Source organism: Corylus avellana, chromosome 10 (assembly GCF_965113065.1).
Source record: "Corylus avellana chromosome 10, dhCorAvel1.hap1.2, whole genome shotgun sequence".
NCBI classification, from domain to species: domain Eukaryota; kingdom Viridiplantae; phylum Streptophyta; class Magnoliopsida; order Fagales; family Betulaceae; genus Corylus; species Corylus avellana.
In genome coordinates, this window is record NC_142499.1 from 11,085,748 (window position 1) to 11,113,683 (window position 27,936).

The 27,936-nt window shown below is 35.9% G+C and overlaps 1 protein-coding gene across 5 annotated transcripts; it reads left to right on the forward strand.

Annotated features, from left to right (window-relative positions):
• The first annotated feature begins 19,147 nt into the window (after window positions 1-19,147).
• On the forward strand, window positions 19,148-27,063 carry LOC132191460 (UBP1-associated protein 2B). Of its 5 annotated transcripts, none has more exons than XM_088511114.1 (2): window positions 19,148-20,682; window positions 24,436-27,063. In XM_088511114.1, the coding sequence occupies exon 1, from the start codon at window positions 19,176-19,178 to the stop codon at window positions 20,664-20,666; it is 1,491 nt and encodes a 496-aa protein (XP_088367240.1). In that variant the 5' UTR covers window positions 19,148-19,175; the 3' UTR covers window positions 20,667-20,682; window positions 24,436-27,063. The 5 variants fall into 5 exon arrangements, with proteins under 5 accessions (XP_088367240.1, XP_059462461.2, XP_059462460.2 ...); XM_059606478.2 differs by lacking the exon at window positions 24,436-27,063 and adding an exon at window positions 23,712-24,390; XM_059606477.2 differs by lacking the exon at window positions 24,436-27,063 and adding an exon at window positions 22,156-22,542 and having other exon boundaries at window positions 19,148-20,677.
• The last annotated feature ends 873 nt before the right edge of the window (window positions 27,064-27,936 follow it).

The window sequence follows — 27,936 nt, forward strand, 5'->3', positions numbered from 1 at the left end:
ACAAGGAAAGCTTGAGCAGAACTAAGATGTGGGTGCAATGCACTTATAGTTATCATATATAATCGAGAGAGTGGCAAATACATGGTGATTGACTTCATTATTGAGCATAATCACAATCTTCATCTCTCAACAACTGTACACATGATGCCATCACAACAAAAAATGTCTACAACACAAGCTGCTGAGATTGGTTTGGCACATGAATCAGAAATAAGACTAAAAATTCTTATCAACTTATAAGTAAGCAAGTTGGTGGAAGTGATAACCTTGGTTTTACCAAGCAAGATCATACGAATTATCTAAGCAATAAGCAACAAAGAGCCTTGATGTTTGGGGAAATTAACCCTTTTGATTGCATGTCAATTAAAAAACCATTGCATAATCATCATTCTTATGATCACAGAAAATAAGAAGGATTTGAGTTTAATAACAATAAAATACTTTCTAAGACAAGATAAGAAATGTATTAGTATTGATTTGAAAATTAAGAACAATTACATTTAATATTAAGAACAGAAATCAATTGTAGCAATTCTCAGAGTCATACAATCAACATGCGTAAATTGTAAAACTAAAAATTAAATACAATCAAACCATTGTGCTTGGAAAGGGTTACATCAATATCTCACAAGTGTTTTAACCGCTCATGATCTTTTAAGCTTCAAAGACAAATTTCTGATTTCTAGCTCTAGAAAGCAGTGTGTTTGTTTACAATATTTAAAGGCCTATTTATAGGGACTAGAAGAACCCTAGAAGCCCTAGAAACCCTAGAAAATCGTAGGTCAATCTCTGGGGAACTGAAAACATAATTTCAAGCTTTCAAAACATGTGTCCGCGCATTCTGGGGCTGTGTGCGCTTGAACTTATGGATGTGCGCTCGAGCGCCAGTGCGCTTAAGCTTAGCTGATGTGCGCACGAGCGCAGGTGTGCACTCAATCCTAGGTTGCATGCGCTCGATCCCAAGTTCAGCTACGCTCGATCCTGGTACCATAATGCCTCCAGCTTTTGCTTTTTAAGCCCGATTTTCAATGGAATTCTTGCATTTGACTAATACAGATATGAAACATTAAAACAAAATAAAAATTAAACAAATAACAACGTTAAGGAATTAACATATGCGAGTTAAGGGGTTTGAATGTGCAACATTCAGTGCTTATCAGCTTCCTAAATAGCAACTGATAGTGCTACATCTTGATCGATGAAAATAGTAATTGGCTTATTTTCAGACATTGCTTTTTAGAAGTTCTCAAATATCCACAGAAAAGATTCTATTGTTTCATCATACAATAGTGTAGCTCTAAATACGACAATCTCTCTATGATGATTGAGTCCCAAAAATAAGCATCTCTATTTGTGCTATAGGTTGTATCAAATGTTATTGTATCACCAAAGTGGCTACAGTCAACTATCATTCTTACATCAGCCCAAAAGATATTAGTAATCAACTCTTCAGCAACCAATTGAAAAGCATAATAATATGAAGGATTTTCTTTAAGTTAATGACGGAAATATCTTCCTAAACTAGCTAATTGATATTTTTGGACACAAAAGTGTCACATTAATTTTTGGCGCCGTTGCTGGGGACTACTTAATGGTTTCATTATCAAATTTTAAAGATTAATTTTAGCTTTTTTATTTATTTATTTTAATTTAATTTCAATTCGATCGAGTGCAGCTTGAAGTGCGATCGAGCACACGTACGCACTCCACCTTCTGCGCTCGATCCCTCCACGCCTGCGCTTACACCCATCTACGGCAGTACGCTTGAGCATACCCTGCCGTGAGATCGAGCGCATCGGCTGCAGTCCGCATCCAAATTTCCAGCGCACCTAAGGGCCATTTGTGAGTTTTTATTTATTTATTTATTTATTTTGTTTTTTTTGTCTGTTGTTATTTTATGTTAATTATATTAGTTTAGTTCATGTGGGGAGGCATTCCAACACCCCATGGACCATGTTCATATTGCTATTGTCCTTATCATCATGTTATAGATTGTCCTACTATGGGACAATTTTCTAATTATTCTTATGAGCATATGAACATACCGTTCTCTAGACTTAGGAATGACCTTTATTCTAATCCCTATAATCCGGCATGGAGCAACCAGTCTAATCTCTCATGGCAAGCTTAAGCTCCTAAAAAGTATGGTCCACAATGTAATGAACTGCACCATCAATCATATTTGCAGTTCAATGATCAATGATATTCCCCTCAATATCAAGCAACTCCACAGCAGCAATACCAGGCTGCACCACCTTCTCGGTCAAATTCTAAACTTGAGGATCGGATGTTGCAAATGTTGAGCGAGTTGATCGGCAAGGTGGATGAGATGACTCAGATAACAAACTTTCACTCTGAATCCATTGCCAAGATAGAAGCTTACAAAGAGGAGCATCTCCCATCTACTGGCCTCCACGACAACAATACCAAGAGGAGCCACCTCCTCGGTCAGATCCTAACTTTGAAGATCAAATGACCGACAAGGTGGGCGAGATAAGTGCCAAGGTGGGCGAGATGACTTAGACAGTAAACTCGCACTCTCAATCCATTGCTAGGCTAGAGGCTTAGGTAGAAATAATAGTTGATATCCTCAATAGGGTGGAAGAAGAAGGGCTTCAAAGTCAGCCGGTGGCCAATCCTAATGGACACTACATGGAGGATGAAAGTACTTCTTATCATGAGCAAGCTATCACCACACTGAAGGGTGGAGAGGCAGTCGAAAACCACGTAGAAGAAAGGAAAGAGGAGCAAATTGAGGTCCCACAGGATCTACATCGGAAAAAAAGCAAGTGAGCACTGGGGTTTCTTCACCATCACCTCCTATTCCCGAGATGCCATATGAGCCCCGAGTCCCTGTTCCAAGTAATCTGAAATCTTCATTTTTAGGGACAGATGACACTATCTCAGTCATTATTTCTTATGACTTACCAAGAGGCCAGGAGGGTAGTCTGTTAGGGCTATTAGACGAGCAAAAAGAGACCATCGAGGTAGAATAACTCCATAAGTATTCTCCCCATTTTATTCCAATTCATGATTCCTTTTCAGATGAGAAATTGTTTGGAAATACTCAGAGGGATCTACCTCGATATGCGGACATTTGGAATTACCTATTTGTGGATAAAATTTATTCTTTTTGGTCTAAGAGAAAAAAAGATTGGTGCTTCAAATTTAAACTTAAAGGTCAAAGAACACTGAGCGCATCAAGGATGAGGATTCCATTGGCTTGGCGAATCCCATATATTTTGACTAAATGAGTCAGATTCATAGGTTCGAGTACAAGCCCTGTGCACTTGACTCCTCACTCCACTAGGGACACATGTTTTGCATACAAGTTTGGGGGTATGATATGCCCCACATCTACTCATTCAAGTATTCCTATCCTCTTACTCTTGTATTTCAATTCAGTACATACATTGGAGACAATGTATGATTAAAATTTGGGGGTATGAAAAAACAAAACACAGTCCATTATTGTTGTTATGTCATTCTTAAGCATGTGGTTAAGCTTTGATTTTGGTTTGAATTTCATTGGTAGGCTTAAAGTTATGAACACATGATCATTTGACTTAGGAATTTTGAGTCTTGTTACTTATTTTTGGCAACATGAGATGCTTCTTTTTTACAATTTAAATCTATCTTGAGCACACTAGCACATGTTTGTGAGGTATGAAATTTGAAACCAATTATGTTTGTTTTCAATATCTTGAATGAAGCTGGGTGACGTATTGGATGAATAACCTTGGTGTGCTATATTATTATATTTATAAAAAATATATATAAAAAAAATAAAGTTTGAATTTTTCACCGAGTAACCGGACCTCTTATCTCATTAAATAATGAGTGTTCGCGCCAAAAAGTGAGAAGTATGGTTTGATTAATAATATGGCTAGCTTAGCTTCGTAGCCTATTTGACTAAAGTTAGTAAGTCCTTAGGGTTGTCTTTACACCTAGTGCCCTAAAGCCATTTGGTTTGAGAGTCATTGGCCTAGCACTCGATACATGGGTTTAGGGTTTAGGGTTTAGGGTTTAAGGGAGCTAAGCATTGCAAAGCCTACAAGTTAACAAAAAAAAAAAAAAATTGTATGTCTTGGTTGTTTTATCTTATAGGAAGTCCAATAAATTATGAGATGTTGATTCATTTATGTTGGAATTATTTTGAAGCCTCATGATTCTGTGTTAGTTCACTTTGCACTAATTGAAACTTGTTGTATCTTAATCTGCCATTTATAAATGATTTGACTTGTGAATTCCTTGAAATTTTGAATATGAGGTTTATCATTTTAAGCTTGCTAATGAATGAGAACCATTATTCTTGTGATACTTTATGCTTTTGAATGACATAATGATGACAATGTTTGTGGGTATCATTCTTGGAAAACCTTCACGAGGCTTCACTCGTCCTCTAGGGAATGCCTAGGGGTTTAAACGGCTTGTTGCATACGCTAAATGCAATTGTACATCCCACAAAAGATGGATTTATCTTTTTGTTTTTCAGTTTATTTTCGGTTTTGTATTACTAAAGGACTAGTAATATGTAAGTTTGGGGGTGTGATAAGCGCTAAATGTTGCACATTCAAGCCCCTTAACTAGCATATGTTAATTCCTTAGCATTGTTATTTGTTTAATTTTTATTTTGTTTTAGTGTTTCAGGTCTGTATTGGTCAAATGCAAGAATTCCATTGAAAATCGGGCTTAAAAGGCAAAAGCTGGAGGCATTCTGGTACCAGGATCGAGCGTAGCTGAACTTGGGATCGAGCGCGCATGCAACCCAGGATCAAGCACACACCTACGCTCGCACACACATCAGCTAAGCTCGAGCGCACTGGCGCTCAAGCGCACATCCGTAGGATCGAGCGCACACGGCCCAAGAATGCACAGACACGCATTTTGATAGCTTGAAATTAGGTTTTCAATTCCCCAAAGACTGACCTACGATTTTCTAGGGTTTCTAGGGCCTTTAAGGTTCTCCTAGTCCCTATAAATAGGCCTTTAAACATTGTAAACAAACACACCGATTACTGGAGCTAGAAATTAGAAATTTGTCTTTGGAGCTTAAAAGATCATGAGTGGCTAAAACACTTGTGGGGTATTGATGTAACCCTTTCAAAGCACAATGGTTTGAATGCATTTAATTTCTAGTTTTTCAATTTACGCATGTTGATTGTATAACTCTGTGAATTGCTACAATTGATTTATGTTCTTAATATTAAATGCAATTGTTCTTAATTTTTAAATCAATACTAGTACATTTTTTATCTTGTCTTAGAAAGTATTTTACTGTTATTGAACTCAAATCCTTCTTATTTTTTGTGATCATAAGAATGATGGTTATGCAATGGTTTTTTAATTGACATGCAATCAATAGGGTTAGATAGACCATATCTAGGAAAGACGGATCGTACTACACCCTAGTTTAGTGTAATTTAGGTAGACGATCCGTCCCAACCGAAAATGAGTTATGATATTCCATTGATTGTATGAAACTTATTAAAGAATTAAATAATTCATACTTAGGGAAGACGGGTCATACCGCATCTTAGTGGTTAGGTGGACGATCCGTGCCAACAAGAGATGAATTATTTTTATTCTTCAATAATGTGTTTTCTTATTTGAATTATAACATGCATAGAATGGATTTTCAGAATTAGATATGGTTAACCATTGATGTACGGATAACGGTGAAATCAATACCCTTCTCTCTCTCTCCCATATATTTACTCTCCTTATTTTCATTTATTTCATGCACTTTGAATTGACACAAACAAATCAAATCTCTTTTTAATTAAGTTAATTTTAATCTTTCGAATTTTGATAACAAAACCTCTACAGTCCTTGAGGTTCGACACCCTCAATATAGCTCTATCCTACGGGATTCGTCCTATTACGGGTGATAATTTTATAATTGATATTTTTGGACACAAAAATGCCACATCAGAAGTAATGCCTAAAACATATTATGCCTTGTGTAGTTGGCACATGTGGCAAAATACTAATAGGCACTTGGGCTTACTTAAAGGCGGGTCTTGATTTAATAAAGATTTCTTAGCATGTGTCTATGAGTATGATGATGAAGATGAAGATGAGTTTCTTCTGTCTAGAATATAATGTTGGAAAAATACAATGCTTGTGAAAATGAATGGCTAATGTGTATATTTCAATTGAAGAAGAAATTGGCTCAAGCATATGTAAAGATGACGTTCACTACAGGAATAAGAAGTACACAACTTAGTGAGAGATTCAATTGTGACTTGAAGCATTGCTTGCATATTGATCTCAATATACTATAATTCTTCACTCATTTTGAAAGAGTTGTCAAACATAAATTTGACAAGGAGTTAGAAGCAGAATACAACTTTAGACAAAAATTACCAAGATTGAATCTTAAGAGCTCACCTATGCTAAATTAAGTAGCAAAAGTGTGCACGCCTAAGGCATTTAAGTTATTTTAAAATGAAGTTGAAGAGGTACCGCCACTTTCCATTATAGACCACATTGCAAGTCAAGCAACACATACATATGTTGTTGGATTTTTAATGGACATAGAACATACAAAATTATATGTAATCCTTTGGATCAAAATTTGTCTTGTAGTTGTAGAAAGTTTGAGACATTTGGTATTTTGTGTTAGCATGCTCTAAAAATTCTTGATGTATTAGATATCAAGTTGATTCTGATGAATATATTACAAAGAGATGGGAGAAGAGATGCAAGAGATGAAAATGTAAAAGATTTCACAAAAAAGGACATTGAGTCAGATATTCAATTGGAAGAAAAGACTTTGTAATGCAAAGAATTGCCAAGCTAAAGCAGAAGAAGATAATATTAGGGTCTCAACCAACTTTGTGAACAAATAAGATCAACTATGTGTGACCAAAATGAGTAAAGAAAAAGGAGAGTTATCGTAATAAGAAATGTCGACTCAAATCATGGATAGAAAGTGTGAAGAAACCAAAAGAATGCACATCAAATAATCAAACAAAAGAAATCGACGTGTTGAAGGTAGTCTACTAAATTATCCTTAGTTTTTCCATGTTCAACTTTGTTTTGATGTTATTATAGTATATTATTAATCTTACTAAATGCATATGATTTTTATAGAGTATAGAAGCACATGACTACATGACACAAAAGAGTAGCGAGGATAATATTATATATACCCATATTCCTAGCTTTACTTAAATATCTAGGCTAATATACTCATAAATAATACTTGTAATTTGATATTCTTAATTACAAAGTTGGATAATTGACTTAGTTGATTTAGTGCTAAGCTTATCATAAATTCAATTAGGGAAAAATATAATTTAGCCCCCCAAACTACCAGCCATTTCCATTTTAGCCCCATAATGTTCAAAAAGTAATAAAGTAGCCCCTCAAACTACCAAACAGTTGCAATTTGGCCACTTCATTAGTCATTACTGTCAAATAGGATGGAAAATTCAAAACTACATCTTTTTGGTAAGGTTAAGTTACTAAAATGCCCTTTTATAAAAAAAATTAATTTAAAAAATGCCCCTCAAAACGACGTCGTTTTGAGGAAAGAGAAAGAGAAAGAGAAAGAAAAAGAAAAAGAAAAATAATAATAATAAGGAAATCCCATGGTTTAGGGGTGGCTAGCCGACCACCCCCAGGCCTATTGGGGTGGCTCAGTGGCCACTCCAATAGGCCTAGGGGTGTAAACGAGACGAGCTTGGGCGAGCTTTTCTTGTCCGAGCTCGGCTCGTTTAAGTTTCTGTTAGGCTCGGGCTCGAGCTCGACACAAGCCTCAAACCAGTGTTCGAGCTCGGCTCGTCAAGGTTGGTTCCCTGCTTGAGCTCGAGTATTTTGGCCAAAACCCACATAAGAACACATCATACAACCTCTCAAACCGAATAGCATATACCCCGAAATCTCAACCAAAATCAAACCTAAGTGGAATCTCACCCAAACAATGTGATTTTCGTTCTTTATATACAATGGGTGTAAAGAAAACATAGCGAATCTAAAATCTTTACCTCACAACAACCCATGATCGGAAACCCTCCTCTTTGGCTTCATCGTCTTCTTTTTTTGACCATATCTCTCTCTGTGTCTCAGTCTCTCTCTCAATCTCTGCATTTTGGTCTCTCTTCGACATGCGTGTGGCAATTCGACACTCGCGTTTTTGTAATCAATTTAAAAATCAAATCATGTTTCAGTGTATAGGAATGTGTGTATGAAAGAAGAAGGAAAATGAAATGGGTCTGCAAAGAAGATGAAGAAGTTAAAGAAAAGTGAATAAAAGAGTTAAAAGAAAGAAATGGAAGAGTCAGAAGAAGTAAGGATTAGACGTTTGGGCCTAGATCTCAAGGCAAACGTGGCAATGTGTGGAATAGCCTTGGAAAATGAAAAATGAAAAGCTAAAAAAGTTGGACTAGGGTACTCTTACTATTTATAATAATGCAGCTGAGTTTTACTTTAATTTTTATCTTTTGTTAATTAATATTTGACCTCTTATTTAATTTAAGTACAACATACTTTTACAGTTTTACAAATAACTATTTACCACACTTATACGAGCTTATACGAGCACGCTCACAAGCTTAGCCAAGTCGAGCCAAGCTTGCTTCGTTTAATATTCGAGGTAGGATTTGTGTTCACGAAATGCTTCGTTTAATATTCGAGTCGAGCACGAGCCAAGCTTATGCGAGCCAATCCCAAGCGAGCGAGCGAGCGACTTGCTCTTTTAATACCCCTAAATAGGTCTGGGAGTGGCCGCTGAGCCACCCCAATAGGCCTGGGGGTGGCCGCCCAGCCACCCCCACAGGCTGGGCGGTCACCTTAGACCTGTGGGTGTGGCTGGACGGCCACCCTACAGGTCTGTGGGGTAGCCACCCAGCCACCCCCATGGCTTGGGAGTGGCTCCCCGGCCACTCCCATGGCCTATGGAGTGGCCGGCGAGCCACCCCTAAACCACTGGTTTTCTTTTTATTTTTCTTTCTTTCTTTCCTCAAAATGACGTCGTTTTGGAGCATTTTTTAAATTGATTTTTTTTTTTCAAAAGGGCATTTTAATAACTTAACCTTGCCGAAATGATGTAGTTTTGAATTTTCCATCCTATTTGACGGTAATGATTAATGGAGTGGCCAAATTGCAACTGTATGGTAGTTTGGGGGCTACTTTATCACTTTTGAACATTATGGGACTAAAATGAAAATGACTTGTAGTTTGAGGGGCTAAATTATATTTTTCCCATTCAATTATCTCTCTTTTTTTTTTTGACTTTTTTTTATTATCTTTCTAGATACTTGCATCTGAGAGTTTCCCTAATCCAAACTTTCTACAAGAGGAAACAACTAAATAAGTTCAAAAATGAAGGTATATTATCTTCCAATTCCTTGTCATTTTTTGTTAGTTTTTATTTATTTTATTTTCTTATTTAAGGATTTAATTTAAAGTTTTTAGTGAATTATTGGTTGAATGTTTCTTTCTCTCTTTTTTTTTTTTTTTTTTTTTAAAAAAAAAAAAATCCTTAGGAAGCCAATAAGGATGAGTGAGAGAACAAAATGTCGTTGGCAAAAAAAATCAATATGCACTAGAAGATGGGGGTTTTCGTTGTTTAATAGTTTGATCATTTTGTGTTACACTGTTAGAAGCGTTTGCTTAATGCTTTGTTTAATTGTTTTTGAAAAAAAAATGTAGGAATCACCTATTAGCTACCACCATCTATCATATTTGGAGAATGTGCAGGACTCTATTAACACAGCCAGTATGTACAATAGCACAAATAGACTGTGTGTTAATCACCATTTCTAATAGAACACAATGAACACAAAATCTGCACATATTATATCGCTTGTTGTAACAAATATTGTGATTATAAATATAAAGTTAAAGCTATGCAGATATCTGGTATGCTCCATATAAATGAGTGTCTTTTCAATTGCATTTTCTCCAACATATGCCTTTTTATGGTACTTTTCCAATGCTATTCATAATTCCTTAGTTTCGTATTTGAATTATGTTACTTGATGTTTTCATAGAAGTTTTAATCTTGACTTGTGATGGTATTATATTGATAATGTTAGTTTTCGTTTCAACAATGCATAGTTTTCAATATTTTTCCAATGATGTATCAAGCACATAATTACCAATGTTAACTACAGATGGAGGTCATTTATATTGTATAAAAAAAAAAAAAAAAAAAAAAAAAAAAAAAAAAAGTTAAGATGCTGGATCTCAAGAATACACATGATTATTATTTCATTTGTAAGCATTGCTTTCAAGTAAACATTTGTTTCTACATCTTTAGTAACAATTTTTAACTAAAACCATAAAAGAATACACAAGAAAATTTATGTTCATATATCTCCAAAAAAAAAAAAAAAAAGCCTCTCTCACAATCTAAATCAGAGTAATCTTGATGCTCTTGTGACATAAGAGTTACAACAACATTCTTTTGCACCTAGGAAGGAGGAGACAATTTATGAAAGATGGGTGTTGTTGATCTCTCCATGTGGTGCTCATCATACAAAACCCATCACAACCTGCTGTAGTCAAACACTACATCAAAAACTGTAACAAATTCATTCAAAAATATGTAGTCAATATCTTAATCAATATCAAGAGCAAAAGTGGCATCAAACAATGGGGGGTTAGAAGATTTTACACAACTATTTGACACAACACAATTTTTGTAGAAGACAATGGGGGGTTAGAAGAGACTATACACGACAAGGGTGTTAGTTTTCTATGGGGTTATAGAAGACTATCACCACAATTTTTGTTGAACAATTTTTGTTCTCTTTCATTTTGGTGCATTCTTCTTGAAAATTATGCTAATATCATTTATTTACTTTTGCTTGATATACAAAATATAAAATATAAGAATCAAAAAAAAAAAGAAAAAAAAAAAAAAAAAGAGAAGAGATAGGTCCTCAAGATGTTTGTGCTTATAAGTCAATAAATATACATACCTGACCTGAAAATAGAACCAAGGAAAGTTAAAGTTCAGCAATATATTCTAAATTCGAATCACACGGATACCAAAAACATGAACAAAAAAAAATTAGTACCTAAAATTTTCGAAAGTTTTGTTTATTGCAATCCCTTTTCACACACTATTTTTATATCTACGAACATGATCATTTTTACCATTTTAGGCACACAAAATCAATTATTGAAATGGTGAAGTCTCATCCTAGAGAGAGAGAGAGAGAGAAGGAAAAAAAAAAAAAGCCTACAAATCCAAAATACATCAAGAACAACAAGGAAAAGCCAGATCTCGGGTCACACTACTATAAGAAATCAAAAGGAAAAAAAAAAATTATCTATGTTCAGTGGTGGTGGTTCATCCCAACGGACCTGTGTGTAATACCCCGACAAATCACCAATTTTAAAAGATAAACGATTTACTCGAACACGACAAACATTTTCATAAAACAAGGTTTTATAAACTAAAAATCTAATCTCCTTATGAGTGAGTAGCCCTAACCCCTTGAGGTTTTTCCAGACAAAACAAAGAATTTCACTCTCTGATTGAACATTCGCTAGGGGGATCACCCAGACGTTTGCCCTTAACCTAAGTACGAGTATTTGCTTGGGGGACCACCACGAGCGTTTGTTGACTAGTCTTTGAGCCATTGGGTAATACCCAAACGTATGCTTGAACCCTTTGATTCATTGTATAATAGTACCTAAATGTTGGCCCTATAGTACCCAAACGTTCCCTAATACTCTGAATAGTAATTTTAACCAATTCTCCACCTTTTTAGAGAAGAGCACGCCCCAAGCCCCTATATAAACCCCTCACTTCGACCCTCAGTCCCTCCTCACAGCAAAAACCCTAACCCTAGAGTGAGGATTGATTTTGAAGGAGAAGGAGGAAGCCTTGGTGGTTTTGCTATCTTCTAAGGTATTTTCTTGCCCATTCCCATAGCTTTCATGTTGTTCTTACTATTTTCATAAGTATTACAAGTTTTAAAGATGCATTGACAAGTTCTTGTACCTATTTTCTTACAAAGACCAAGAATGTTTTCAAGAGTTTTCAACTCGCTTTTAATTTCTTTAAGTTTGCATGTTAGCATGTTTCATTATGTTACATATGCCATGTTTGGACTTCTGGCCGAGAGTTTTTACTCTCTGGCTCAACGTTTGCCCAAAGAGCATGACACATGCCCATAACTTACTGTGTGAGCTTAGGGTTTCGATTACCCGTTTCATTAGATAGAACTTATTGTGCACTCAAGGAGTTCTCTAATACTGCATATAACAATGTGTCGTATTTCGTTATAGCATGGATTTGTTGGGATCAATTCGTATGTTTGTGAAAGTAAATTTCAAAAATTTTCTTTTTACGCAAAAGAATAAAAACAATCCCCAAGACCTTTTTCCATCAAGATAAACATGTTTAGATCGAAGGCAAACATATAAGTTATAATTGCTTACATGTAGATTCGGCCTCCCCTAAGCATGAGGTCATAGAAGTATCCATTGATTCTTATGTCGGTGTTGGACTAAGTAATTGAAGTTCCAACATGCTTGCAAACGTCAATTACTCATCCATACTCATCTCGTCTTCTTTGCGTTCTTTGTGAACTTTAAGAACATCTTTATGTTCTTCACCATATTTACAAAGAATTTTTTAAACACTTGATTGTACATCAAGAATGTCAAGATCTTCTATCATTTGGGTGGCGATTTCTCCATAGGATCTTCTCTTTGATGATTGAATATGACTGTAAGTGTGACCTCACAAAGTTTTCTCAAGAACAAGAGAAAAACTGGAAGCAAAACTTTGGAGAGAATTTCTCCAATTCTTGGCCATGTATACACTCTATAGGGAAAGTGGAGTTGTGTTTTTGTCTTTCACAAAAATCACAAGCTCTAAACCAAATGTGTAATTTTGCTCTCAATTGCTCCTCTATTTATAATACTAGGAATCCAGGAGAAGAAGAAATTTTAAACTATGTGGGACTGGGATTAGAAATCCTTGTCTATAGTGAAGTCGGCCAAGGGGGTCAAAAGACCTCCCTTGCCCTTTGATTCACAGGGCAATGGTTGAATATAATGCGCCTAGTTTAGCCCTAGCCTACTTCCACTTGGTTTATTAGTTAGGCTTGGGTTTTATCCTCAAGCCCAATGCTCCTTTAATTAACTTTAGCCCTTTGGAATTAAATTCATATAGCCCAAAGTTATTTCACAAGCCAAATAAATTAAAATTAGAAGCTCAAGGTTTCTTTTAATTCCTTAGTCTACATGAGTTAAATTATGAGCTCAATGCTCTATTTAATTCTTATTCTCTAACTAACCAATTAAGATTTAAATAAATATTTTGGCCCATTATATATATATATATACCTGAGAAACAATATAATTTTTCAATCAATTTATATCAGTTCAAAGAGGAACCTAAGGTAAAATATCATTAGCTTAATAGGCCTATGACTATATCTTTCAAGATCGTATCACAGGACATTATTTAATCACAATTAATTCCACTAAATAATTGTGACTGTACTCTAATGATTATTTTTTATTTAATCAATCAATCCTCGTGATATACTTATTATATATATTACCCCTCCATAGAATCATTATACAGTCAAACCAAAGTCTTTTTCAACTGTCACTTTGTTCACTACCTCTTTTCCTTGAGTCACTAATTTAAATTCATGATTATCCTTGTGTACCTTGTGAAATTATATCTAACCTTGTACATATATAAGTTTTTAGTTTAACTACTGAAAAAACTTGGGCCTGAGCTTTTAGGATAATATTTCCCATTAAATTTAAAACAAGGGGAATATTTCTTATCTCTTTGTTCTCTGTCAAATGATTTGGATTCCTTCTTGAAGTTGATGTTCTCACAATGTTAGATGTGATTGCTCAATGTACTGAGTACTATTGACCGATGATAGATCTCACTCTTAGATACATCTAAGTAATCAACACTTTCACATCTGAGTTCACTAACTTCTTAGGATTTAGAGAAAATGTTAAGACATCGTGCACGTACATCAATTGTTGTAACAATATATGCAATTGATGACTAACATGGTCATGTTCGATGTATGACACAACCTTGCCAATACTCCAACATATTAGCATGAAGCCTCTCTACTTCTCATGACCAAGATAAGTCACTTGAGGTTTAACATGTTATAGTTTAGATGGAATTCCCAGTTCCATTTACGACGAAAAACTAGTTTTATAAATTGCAAAAACTTTTGAGTATGATCTTCTATGATACACACACAATCACTCAAATACAATCCATCTTAGGGATCTCACATGCATATAATCAGACAATACATAGTCACATGTATACATGCCATATAAGAATAAGTGTATATGTCTTTGTTCTATTCAAAACTTTATCCAATCAATTGGAGTTTTAGACACAATTCTTAATAGGATTTGTGATGTCGGAAGACTCAAGTGAGTGCATAAGGTAAGTAAACACTTACGACTGCTTTCCTTAAAAGCATGCAATGTGTCAGCTGAGTGAGCACGCGTATGACATGAGCATGCCTATATTTTTTATATAACTTAGTAACTACCTTAATAATTGGTTGATAAGATGTATCGTATGACATGGTACACTAGTATGTGTGGTATAATGGTCATGGGCTTACTATATAAACTTGATTCTATGGTCAAACACTGTGTGGATGTGATATAAGGGCCTTGGATCCAATGAGTATTTTGTGACCAATGCAGCCTTAATTGGCAGGTTACTACAGGATATACATCATTAGTAGCCTGGGCCACTCGAGGTTGGACTCGCTCAGGCTATTAGTGTTATGGACTGTAGCGTACAATGGTCGGAACATCGGCATTGTATTACACGTCCCTCGGGATAGCGCCAACCCTATTGAGAAGGTAGGGGTGGGCACGGGTCTGGGTGGGGCGGGTATTTGTCTTTTTCTCACCCGCCTCGCACCCTGCGGGTTTTGGAAATTCCACCCTGCCACCAGCACACAATTATCAATATCCGCGCGGGTTCGGGTATTGCGGGGCGGGTTGAATAGGTGTGGGTTTTGAGGGGCGGGTCGGGTAAGAATCCAAAGCATCAGAAATTTCTCTTCAACGCTCCCAAGGATTTTCTCAGCAAGCAAACAGATCGAGGGAAAGAAGGAGAAAAAGAGAAGAAAATCAGAGGGAAAGAAGGATAAGAAGAGAAGAAAATCAGATGGAAAGAATGAGAAGAAATTTAACCAATCAATCACAACTTACCTCATGAGAACCTAATAATCATAATCTGTAAAAACCATAATTCCATCTTTCTCTCTCTCACCGTAAATTCTTTTCTCTCTTTCTCTTCTTTATCTCTCTTTCTCACTGATTCTCCCTCCATTTCACTATCAGCCCAACTCTCTCTCTTTCGATCCCAACTCCTCCTCAATCTCATTGTCTTTCCATCTCCAAGCTCTCTGGTGTCGACAGAAAGAGCATGGGTGGGAGTTGGGGTGAGTGGAAGCTGCATGGAGGGAAGAGAAGGAGAAGAAAATCAGAGGGAAAGAAGGAGAAGAAAATCTTGCTAAAGGCGTGTTGTGGCTGCTGCGTGAGATGAGTGAAAAGAGGGAGAGGGTGGGAGATATTTTGGGTTTTTAGGTTAGGTTACTAATGGGTGGGTACTCGCAGGAAAAAAATTCCTAAACCCGCAACCCGCCCCGTCCTGCACGAGTTGGATAAATCCTACCCGAACCTACAAAAATACACACAAAAACCGCACAGGTCGGTTTGGGGCGGGGTGGGTCGGGTCTGTGGGTTGGGCGGATTTTTGCCCACCTCTATGAGAATGGGTAATATCTCGAGTAGACCATATATGATAGTTATGACGTAATAATGCATTAGTTTTCTACATTAAAACTCTTAGGCAATTATTGCTGGAAGTACACCCATTTTCTTCAACAAAACGATATTTTTATGGTGAATTAACAAAGATAATACATCTTTCAAACCTTTGTCAAATTGCATGTTTATTTACGCTCCATAAATTCTGGCTCATGTCGTAATGAACTGTGAGGTTTACTTACTAAGTCTTTAGACTTATGCAGTTATTACATCTTGTAGGAAACCTATTTCTAGGAAGACCGAGATCTTCATGTTGATACCATGTTTGATCAGGTTATTATTTCTATTAGTTGCTCCGTGTCTATGTTTCGTGGATAATATATGCTTTTTATGATTATTAGATTTCTCAGATTAATCTCACATTCCTATGCATTAACTCTGATAATGCTTAGAGGGGCGGTTTCCCAGTTATCTACCAGTTAGCTATATTTTGGTAATTGCTAGTAACCCTACCAGACTTGTCAAGGCTAGATTGGGGGTGTTACATTGTGTTGGTTCTTCAACTGTGTATGGTGGCTATGGGCTGGATGATGTACGGTTCTTGTGGGCTAGCAGTGTACGGTCTTGACCCTGCGTCGCACGATGCTTTGCGTCTATGATTTCACTAAAACTCAGCGGTGTATGGTGGTTTGTGACTTGGCGCCTGTTGGGTGGCGGATTTGTCGACTCATTCAGTTGATTTTGGGATTTTGAAGATGAAGGGGAAAGAGGAGATGGGGGAAAATTTTGGGGGCAAATCTTTTTGTCCGTGATTTTGCCTAAAACTCGACGATGTACGGAGGTGGTTCATGACTCTACGTTCATTGGGTGGCGGATTCGTCAACTCATCCAGTTGATTTTGTGGATGAAGGGGAGTGAAGAGATGGGGGAAAATTTTGGGGGTGACATTTCGTTTGGTGTAGAATAGAAGAGAGAGAGAAATCGTTTTGAATCTTTGATTTTTTTGATATTAAAAAGGTCTCTACTTAGAGACACCATTACTTAACGTTTTTTTTTTATTTTTATTTTTTATTTTTTTAATATATATATAATTTCAAATGATGTGTTCATTGTGTAACCTTTGCATTGCTTTAAACAATCCTAGCAATCAACCGGCTCCTCTCCAATTTAGTTCAACTGGAGAGGATCTGGATCCATATCCATTTGCCTATATTGGTGGTAGTGTGGAGGGAAAGAGAGTTGTTAAGGTAATGACTATGTGACTTTGGGTTTTGAGTTAGAGAGTGAGCGAGATTGGAGAGAGATAGAGAGAGAGGTGAAAAAAATAGAATAAAAAAGGAGAAAATACACTTTATCCCCCTGAATTATCCACCAATTTACACTTTTAACCATAATATTTAAAAAGTTACACTTTACCCCCTCAAAATATCTGACACTGACACTTGACCCCATGAAGTACACTTTACCCCACTAAAGTATTTTGAACTGACACTTTACCCCCCCCCCCCCTCCCCTCGCGGAAGTAATTAAGTTTTAGAGGGTAAAGTGTCAATTTTTAAACATTAGAATTAAAAGTACAAATGAGCTGATTTAGGAGGGTAAAATGTATTTTCCCTAATAAAAAAACATTGAAAAATAATATGTAAAGAAAGTATAGAATGAAATACAGAACTTATTGGAATTTATATTAAAAAAGAGTAGGTAAAATAGAGAAAAATGCTTTTTAATTAGATAAAATACTTTTGCTGTTTGAAATGCTATAAGTTGCGATTGTGTTCCATTCCTAAAGCCCAAAAAAGCACAAGCCCCATAAATTGAGCATTGAGAAAAAAAAAAAAAGAAAAAAAAAAAGGAAAAGAAAAGAACGTAATGCTATATAGTCTTTTCACTTTTTTACACTCATTTTCAAATGGACAGAAATTTCTTCCAACATATTTTAATAAGTGCCAAATGTCATCGCTGACATGTTTTCTTTAATATTTTTAACAGTCATTTATTACCATTTTACTAACCTAGGAACCCAAACATTAATTTTTGAAAAATCAAAAGATATTGAATGATACTTATTATTTATTGGAGTAGGTTGAATGAATTGTGTCCTTTTCACATTCCCTTAAAGTGATTTTTAAAATTATCATTAAATTTGTAATGAATCTTTATTGGATTTTGATTTAATCATGGATTTAAAAGTCACATAAGAAAGTGTACAAATGGGTGTGAAGAAGTGAGAGATATCCTTTAATTTGGGATCTTCCTCTACTTTAGGTAAATATTATTATTTTTTTTAATTATTTTTTGGGGAAAATCCACATGCCCCACTCAAACTACTACCTAATTGACAATGTCCCTTCAAACTTTCAATTGTGACAATGTCCCCCCAAACTATCAAAACATTGTCAATGTTCCTCCGGTGACGAAACTATCCTTAGTAAAATAAATAAAAAAAATACTAAAACTTCTAGAAAAAACCTAAAACTAAAAATAAATAAATAAATAAAATCCAAGAGGTGGCCAAGAGGTGGCCAAATTCAAAAATGAAAAAAAAAAAAAAAAAAAAAAAATTCCTTTTTACAAGAAAAAAAAAATTAAAAAATTTTGATTTTTTTTTATATAAAAATTAAAAATTTTCGTTTTTATTTTATAATTTTTTAAATAAAAATGTTTGTTTTAAAAAATTTAAAAATTTCTGTTTTAAAAAGAAATTAAAAATTTTCGTTTTAAAAAATAAAAATTAAGAAAAAGTGGTTTTTTTTTTTAAAAAAAAAATTATTATTATTTTTTTTATTTTTTCGAATTTATTGGGGTATTTTTATCTTATTGAGAAATCTATGAGGGCATTTTTATCTTTTCGCTATCATTGGGTGGACACTGATAATGTTTTGGTAGTTTGAGGGACATTGTCACAATTAAAAGTTTTAAGAGACATTATTAATTGAATGGTAATTTGAGGGGGTCTACGGACTTTAACGGTATTTTTTTGTTCTTGGTACATAAGAGAGAAGGAAAATGAATATATAAGTTTAAAAAACTAAATAACTTTCATTTTTTCGGAGAACCTTATCTTTTAAGGAAAAGTCCATATACCCTTAAAATTATTGTCTAATTGACAATGTCCTCCTAAATTATTAAAAAATTGATAACATCCCTCTAAGATTGGCAAAAAGATAAAAATAACGCTAAATTTTTTTTAATAAGACAAAAATACTCCAATAAATTCAAAGAAATTAAAAAAACTCTTAAAAAAATAATTTGAAGGAAAAATGTTAATTAGATAGTAATGTGAAGAAAAAATGTGAATTTTTTTCAAAGTCAAAGTTAAATGACAAATTTTTCAAATATTTTGGAAGAAAGCTTTACCCAAAAAGGAAAAACTAAAAAGGAACGTAATAAATAGAAATGAAGAGAGAGCTGAGAGAGCTATGTATCGTGTATACCCGCTTCACCAGCAAGGACGGGATTCCGGACCCTCAAACCCAAACCCTACTCGCATCTCCTTGAGACACACTTGTTACTCTATCAGCTCCCCAGCAATGGCGAGGAAGCGAAAGCTCCAGTCCAAACCCGCCGGGGCAGCCCAACCCCCGAAAAAGCAACCGCAGCAGCATAAGCAGAAAGAAGAGGATCGTACCCACTTCCAAGCCGAGGAAGACCCGGAAAACGTCGAATACGAAGAAGAAGAGGAGGAAGAGGCCGAAGAAGAAGACGAAGATCCATATAAACCCCAGAATGCCGACAATCAGGTGGCGAACACCTCCACGTCAGCCGCTCCTGCGACTTCGGGGAGAGATCGATACGGCGAGGATGATGACGACGAGCTCATACAGAAGGTTCTTGAACCGTTTAGCAAGGACCAGATTATAAACCTGCTCTGCGAAGCAGCGGATAAGCATCCGGACGTGGCGGATCGGATACGAAAGGCTGCGGACGAGGACCCGGTACAACGCAAGATCTTTGTCCACGGCCTCGGGTGGGACACGAACGCCGATACCCTCTCCAACGTGTTCAAGCAGTTCGGCGAGATCGAGGATTGCAAGGCCGTGTGCGACAAGGTCTCTGGCAAATCCAAGGGCTACGGTTTCGTCCTCTTCAAGACCCGCAGCGGGGCCCGGAAGGCCCTCAAGCAGCCCCAGAAGAAGATCGGCAACCGGATGACCGCATGCCAGCTGGCCTCGATCGGCCCGGTCCCACAGCCGAGTGCTACCGCGGCGGCCCCCACGCCGCCCTTGTCGGAATATACGCTGAAGAAGATATACGTGAGCAATGTTGGGGCTGATTTGAATCCTCAGAAGCTGCTTACGTTCTTCTCCAAGTATGGAGAAATTGAGGAAGGGCCGTTGGGGCTCGATAAGGCGACGGGGAAGCCCAAGGGGTTTTGTTTGTTTGTGTACAAGACGGTTGAGAGCGCCAAGAAGGCTCTGGAAGAGCCGCACAAGAATTTTGAGGGCAATGTATTGCACTGCCAGAAGGCTATTGATGGTCCGAAGCAGAACAAGTCGAACCCTCACAACGCGCAATTACATAGAAATGAGAACCCCGGTTTTGTTGGTGGAGCCGCTGCGGCCGCGGCCGCACCGGGTCACTTGATGGCTCCGCCACCTACTGGGGCGGGGATTGGGTTGAACCCTGCGCTTGGGCAGGCAATAACGGCATTGCTTGCAAGTCAGGGTGCTGGGTTGGGCCTGACTAATCTGTTGGGGACGCTGGGATCGGCTGCAGCCATGAACCCAGGTGTGCCCGCAGCTGCTGCGGGGCACGCTTATACGAACCAGGCAAATATAATCGGAGGGTATGGGAATCAAGGGGGAATGCAGGGTGGATACCCCAACCAGCAAGCTGGACAAGGTGGTTCCGGAAGAGGCCAGCATGGTGTCGTGCAATATGGTGGCGTTCCACCTTACATGGGGCACTAGGTATCCCTGAGGTCAGGTACAATATGGTTTTTCCTTTTCCTTTCCTCTATAATTTATTTATCAGGTACCATTCTAGTGGATTTTAACCTTGAGAAAGTATAAACTTAAGGCTAATATTTCTATGCGGCGATTTTTGTTTAATTTTGTCTGCTATTGTGATTTGCAATATATTAGATTATGTTGTGCTCTTATGTGTTTTTATGCCATTTTGTGTTCTTTCAGTTTTATCTTTACAAAGACGGCAGTGCTCTATTTTAGTGAATGAGTGTTTCTATGAACTGAAGCATGGCATTCTTACGAGTAAAATAGTTATGTGAAAGGACCTGGAATAGAGAAAGTACCGTAAGTGTGATTTATTTGAAAGATTGAGTTGATGTCTTTGGTGACTCTTAATATACTGTTTTGTTCTCCCCCCACTTGATAACTAGAGTTGGATGAACCGCTTTATTTCTGAATTTTCTATTGATACTTTTCAATTGAAGAGAGTTCTGGATGTGTTTTCTCGTTCTCATCATTATGTCTTGGTTTGTGCTTTATTTAGATATTACATCATTGTATATCAATGAGTAATGCATGTACTTTGTACACATTGATGTATGCATTTATGCGTGTTTCCATGCATGCATGAATGCGTGCATGAAGCTGTCTATACTGCACACCATTTGGTAGTATAGTTACAATCATCTTAATGCCACTTGACATTCATGTGATTTTTTGTCTCCTTTAATGCTCTCTTTTGTTTGGATTTTTTTTTTTTTTTTTTTTTTTTTCCGGATAAGTAATTTTGTTTGATGTTGTGTACTTCGCAATTCTTGAAAAGTAGCAGCTGAGCATTATGCTGTATCTGCCATGGTCATTGATAAAGAGCTAATATCAACCTTATATGTTGGTAGAGGAAAAGAGAAAAAAATTTATGGTCTTGCATTTTGCTGCATGAACACTGACAACTGGTTTTTCATGCTACATTTTTAATTGTAGTAATCTTACGGACTTTCTCTTTTGGGCTGATACAACTCTCATGTTTCTGTCTATTTTTTTTTTCTCATACAAAGCTAATTTTCTAATCATTCATGGGTTTTCATATTTATCTTTCTCAAAGCTAATGTTCTAATCATTCATGGGTTTTCATATTTATCTTTCTCAAAGCTAATGTTCTAATCATTCATGGGTTTTCATATTTATTTTTCCTCTACGAAGGTAAGGTGATGTATTGCATTTGAAACTGCACTTTTGGCAAATTTTTCAAACTGTTTTCCTTTCCATGCTACTATTATTTCTCAGATTCTATTAAGGATAGTTTCCCTTTAAAGTTCATTGGTTTAATCATGTTATCTAATAATTTTTAACTTGCATGATCTTGGTCAATTGTTGAAACATGCACTGTTCAACCCTTTCTGCAAAGGATTTGGTTTAAAGTCTTCACTTTTTTTTTTTTTTTGATAGGTACCTTTTAAAAATCTTTTCTCTTGCTTTCTCATTCATTTTGCAGATACTACTTAAGTGCATCAGTATTTTAGTATTGGCCTGGGATTCTTCTGAAGCTTAAGGAGCTGATGCAAATGGTGTCTTTATAGTATATGATGAAATGTTAATGTTTGGATGTTTGAAAACTTCAAAGAACAGAATCTTAAAACTGTCATTTGGAGTTTTGGTTTTCTGTTGCTGTTTTCTTCCTCATTTCTCCTTGCCTTTCAAAGTATTGTAGTATTTGGACTTCCAATGAATGGTTTTTACTGCTTTGGAACTCTTTTGGTATTTTCAACAAAAGACCTATCATACTTTGTGGAGTTTAAATGGACATAACTTTTGAAATTTTGATCATTTTGATCAAATGGTGGTTGTGTGCTATTTATACCTTTCTGAGATGGTTAATTGATGCTTGTATTTTAGCTGGCTTTGAATTAGTTTCATTTGTGTGTTTATGACATACATTTTCCATATTTAATTAGCTTTATCATTCACTTTGTAAATGTGCTTCATAAGTTAAAAGGTTATTTATTACGATCTATTAAAATGTGAAAAAAACTACCGCATTGTTCATGTCTCTATATGGTTTGTTCGGTCAGTTTACCACAATTTTTACTGGTAATATTGTCATGCTAGTCTACCGGCAATGACTGTTACTTGCATTAACATTCTAGCAATTAGTTAAGAAAAAAAATTCTAGCAATTAGGCTAAGATGTTTTGTGGAAGATGAAGTAGTTGATTTTCATGTTGGAAATTTCCCTATTTGCAAAGATTTTATTGATATTTGAATGACTGGTTTTATCTGTTAAAGGGTAGTTTGACAAAATTGTTTGCATGGGACTAATCACTTTAAAATTTGGCCTTTTAGTTGGGACTGATCACTTTGAATATTTTTGCTAAGGAGTGTTAGTAATTGATGTTTTCAAGGAGGCCTCAATTATGGTTTTTTTAGGGTTGTTTTGTGTTGGTCCAAGTAGTAGCCCTTCTCAGTCCTTTGTTTTTAGTAATAGAAATTTGATTACAAACTAGAGGGTGCTAGCCAAGTATATACTAAATATACATGAAAAACACCTAATTAGAAAAAGAAAAAAAAATCAAGAAAATCATGATATCTAGAAATATAAGTGCCAACGTGATCAAGTCAGCCAACAAGAAGATGAGTGAAGATCAACGTGCGTGAAAATAAGAAGATTATTGGAGATCAATATAGGGTAGTTTATCAGATTGGCTACTGGGAAGGGGGAGAATGATAGAATATCGTAAGGCGGAATGATAGCATCCCACGTAGGAGCCCAAGGACACCTCAGCCTAACCCAGTGAACATGAAGGTAGCAGATCAAGTCAGCCAACAAGAAGATGAGTGAAGATCAACGAGCGTGAAGATAAGAAGATTATTGTAGATCGATAAAGGGTTCTTCATCAGATTGGCTATCAATAGTTATCATTTCCTTTATCATATGTATTTGCTTATTATCACCATTTACGTAGTTATCTTATTATCATTAGTTTGTAGAAGTCATAGTATAAGATGCGGAATGATAGAATATCGTAAGGAGGAATGATAGCATCCCATGTAGGGGCCCAAGGACACCTCAGCCTAACCCAGTCAACACGAAGGTAGCAGATAAGTGCCGGCATGGTCAAGTCAGCCAACAAGAAGATGAGTGAAGATCAGCATGTGTGAAGATAAGAAGATTACTGTAGATCAATAAAGGGTAGCTCATCAGATTGGCTACTAGTAGTTATCATTTCCTTTATCATATTTATTTGCTTATTATCACCAGTTACGTAGTTATCTAATTATGATTAGTTTGTTAGAAGCCGTAGTATAAGATGCAGAATGATAGAATATCGTAAGGTGGAATGATAGCATCCCACGGAGGAGCCCAAGGACACCTCAGCCTAAGCCAGTGAACATGAAGGTAGCAGATAAGTGCCAACGTGATCAAGTCAGCCAACAAGAAGATGAGTGAAGATCAATGAGCGTGAAGATAAGAAGATTATTGTAGATCGATAAAGGGTAGTTCATCAGATTGGCTATCAGTAGTTATTATTTCCTTTATCATATGTATTTGCTTATTATCACCAGTTACCTAGTTATTTTATTATCATTAGTTTGTTAGAAGCCGTAGTATAAGACGAGGAGTCGAGTAGTTAGGGGATCATTGAGAATTGTAATCAGACACTTGTCTTGTGGTTTGTCTCCAGCCCTAATTGAAGTTCACTATCAATATAATTTCCATCTATTTCCATTTATCAGTTGTGGGTTCCTATCAACGATGATCATTTCTTTCTCTCCAGGTACACCACATCAAGTAATGGGACTGTCTTTAAAGCTACAACCTTTTTAGAAGAACATTGCACAGCCATGCGAAGAGTTCCACTACCCTTTTAGGCATAACCCACTTTAATCCATAAAGGTCACAAATAAAACTCCATAAGGCATAAGCAGTCTCCCACTGGAGTAGAAGGTGATCTACAAATTCTCTACTCTTTTTGCACATGCAACACCAATTGATCACTATTAATTATGTTTCCTTAAATTGTCCATAATGAGGATTTTTCCTAAAGCAGCCAACCAAGCAAAAACACAACTCTTATTCCACCAAATACTCCTCTAAGGGAAAACGATTGCACATCAAACAACTCTCTCTTGGAAGGGGCCCAACACAACTTGTCTTCACCTTATCTTATTATGATGGAGTACAAAAGATCGAAGAACTGGTGAAGAAATCCACCTCCCAGCCTTGCGCTGTTATGATAAAACTAACGTTCCATTGATTCGAGTCACTAGCAAGCTGTAAATGATCTACCACATAAGTATCTTTGAAATGAGTTATACTTAATAACTTCTAAAGCTAAGGGTTTTTCTCCCTGCGCCACACCATGTTAAAAACTAAACTTAGAGCCATTTTCCTCCTCGAATCTAGTGTATCTAAAGAACTTCCTGCATCCCTTTATGATAAACTTCTAAAGCCCAACCCCATATGATCAATTAACCTCACAAGAACTCCACCCACCCCACGAGTTGCCATATTCAATCCACTACCGTTCTCCACAAAGCATCTCTCTCATAAGTATGACATCTTAACCACTTTCTCAAGAGAGCTCGATTAAATAGAATTAGCTTTCTTCTCACTCTCAGACCCCCTTCCGAAATCGGAGAACAAACTTTGAACCAACTTACCAATGATGTTCGAACTCTTTGCCCTTCTCAGTCTTATAGATTTTAAATTGATTTATGTTGGGGGTAGAAAAAAGGTTAAGAAATAACCATATCATAATATGGTTAGTTGGGTGTTTAAGTTTTTCATCGAACCCAACTTCGTGCTTCTTACAACCGAAGTTATAAAAAGAGGCCCAATCTTCTTGCCGCAATGGACTTGTGAGGTTGCTGATTGTGAGGTAAGACATAAAACTTACAGTATGATGATTGATTATCATATTAGATAGGAAAAGTGAGCATTTGTTTTTACATAACATATAGTAAGACAATGTAATCTTATCTGCTCCATTGATGATCAGTTTTTTTGTGTCTCCTTTCACTTTTCATCTCTACCTACTTGCATCTTTTGAAACTCCTTTAGGGTCAGGAGCAGTTGTGCTAGTCTTGCAAGCGGAATAGCTTAATGTGAATATTGGTTAAGCTTCTGAGGTTCTTTTGAACAAAACATGGAGACACGTCTTTCCTTTTGAATATTTGCTGACTTATCAGTGTAGTTCCCTTATTGTCATCTCTGCTTCAATTACTTAGTTGAAATAGATGATTCTAAACTAACAAGGCCTTTTTGTGTTTATGTTTGTTACCTTCTTAGAGTTAGTTCAGGTTGTGATAATTGTTAGCCTATCACCTGAGAGGGACAAATGGGTTCGCTAATCTAATTAAAAATACAATTTATGATGAATGTATGAACTATCTGGGCATGCAACTTCAGCAATTTCAACTTGCAATATTTTTAGTATGTTACATGACTGCCTCCAAAATTTGAACATGCTTTTTTCTTTTTCTTTTGTTATTCGAAGTTTTCATATGATGGATAATTTGAAAAATCCTAGGGTCTCCAGTTTGTTGTAATCTTTGGTAATTTTCGTGTAAATTAGTTAGTACGCCAGTTGATAGTGTTCTTTTCTTTGGTTTATATGTTTAAATTTCAATGGGAGGCATCTCGTTACTACCACTATCATGTAGTTAAAATGAAATATGTGCTGCTTGGAGCGGATGGATCTTTGAAAACAGCATCTTGTTTGGATTTGGGGTACTCCATAAATTCCTATGGCTTTTACTATATGTTTTGCATAATGTTTTCTTTTTTGTTTCTTTGTTTTATTTCTAATTGATTATTGACATGTGGGTAGAGAGAATCTTGATCCTCTATAGTTCTTAGGGAATTCTACTTTTATAAAATTATTTAAATTTTGTCCATTAAATATGAATTGAATGATCCGGATTTTACCACCCTAGTAATCACATTATATGTTGCAGTTTTAATTTTAAAATGTTCTTAATTTTTCTTTATTCATTGCATATCACAAATGTTGTGGTGGTAAAATTTGAATTATTTAATTTGAGAATGATGATTTCGATTTAAAGAACCCCGGGTAGAATTCTCTTAAGATGAGTGTCAGACGCTTTTCAGGCATGAGGAAAAAAAAAACAAAAGAATTGGAAATTCAAGAGGTGGAGCTAAAAAGTGAACAATACAGATATCCCATTCCTTTTATATATATATATATATATATATATATATATATATATATAATCCAGGTAATGGCTACTTATTGTGTCGGCTTGGATTTCTTAACAATTTGAAGATCTTGTGGTAACCATTCACATTTTGTAATATTTGCTCAGCTAAATATTCATATGATGTAGTAGGTAAAACCTTCGACTTGCATTTTGGTATCTCTAATGATACTTTGATAATGATAAAGGATGTATACATAAGCTTTGAAGTGAAGGTTTTTTTTCTTCTTTTTTTTTTGTAAAGATAGCTTTTTTTCCCAGTCCAGCTCATTACCGGTCATGGAAGTGGTAGAATAAGCATGTCTAATTATTTTGATTTGATTTGCTCGTCATTCTTTTGATTGAGAAATGATTTAAAGTCAAGACTCGTCGCTTGTATTTGTATAAATATGTGGAGAAATGCTATGGTTCCTCTGAGTGTTCTCATGGTGTTCTTCGTATTTTAGTTGGATATTATTTTACAAAAACAATATTCACAAAGATTGAAAAGAACACTAGGATGAACCGTAACATTTCTCAAATATGTAGGGGGTATAAAATCACAAAAATTGATGATTACTCAAGTTAAAATCTTATAGAGAAACTTCATTTAACTTTTATGAACTTTCATCACTTTTGCAACGTCTTCTTCAAAGTTCAAAACCTCTTAGTTAAGTGTATTGAACTTTCAATTTTTTGCAACGTAATCTCTCAGTTAGGGTTTAGGATTAAATCGGACGGTAAAAAGAGTGAAATAATTTTTATACCCTTGAAATTTTATAAAATTTTAAATTGACCTTTAATTAAAAATTAAATAAAATTATGAACACAAAGTGACCCAATGACCCACAACTAGACCCATGATGGTGAGTCTAGTGTAGGTTGACCCTTGTAACAACTTGACTCAAGACAGTGGGTCACGACTAGACCCACGAGGCAAAAGGTGGGTTTGATGACCTATCAGATCTTTCTTTTGTTTTTTATTTATTTTTTATTTTTAATAAAAAGAGAGAGGGTATTTTAAGAATTTAATACACCTCTGTTAGGATTTAACAGAATCTTAAAATATGGGTGGCATT

What these genes read in the sequence shown, in the direction of transcription:
- LOC132191460 (XM_088511114.1), top strand. Translation starts at nt 19,176, where the DNA reads ATGTATCGTGTATACCCGCTTCACCAGCAAGGACGGGATTCCGGACCC.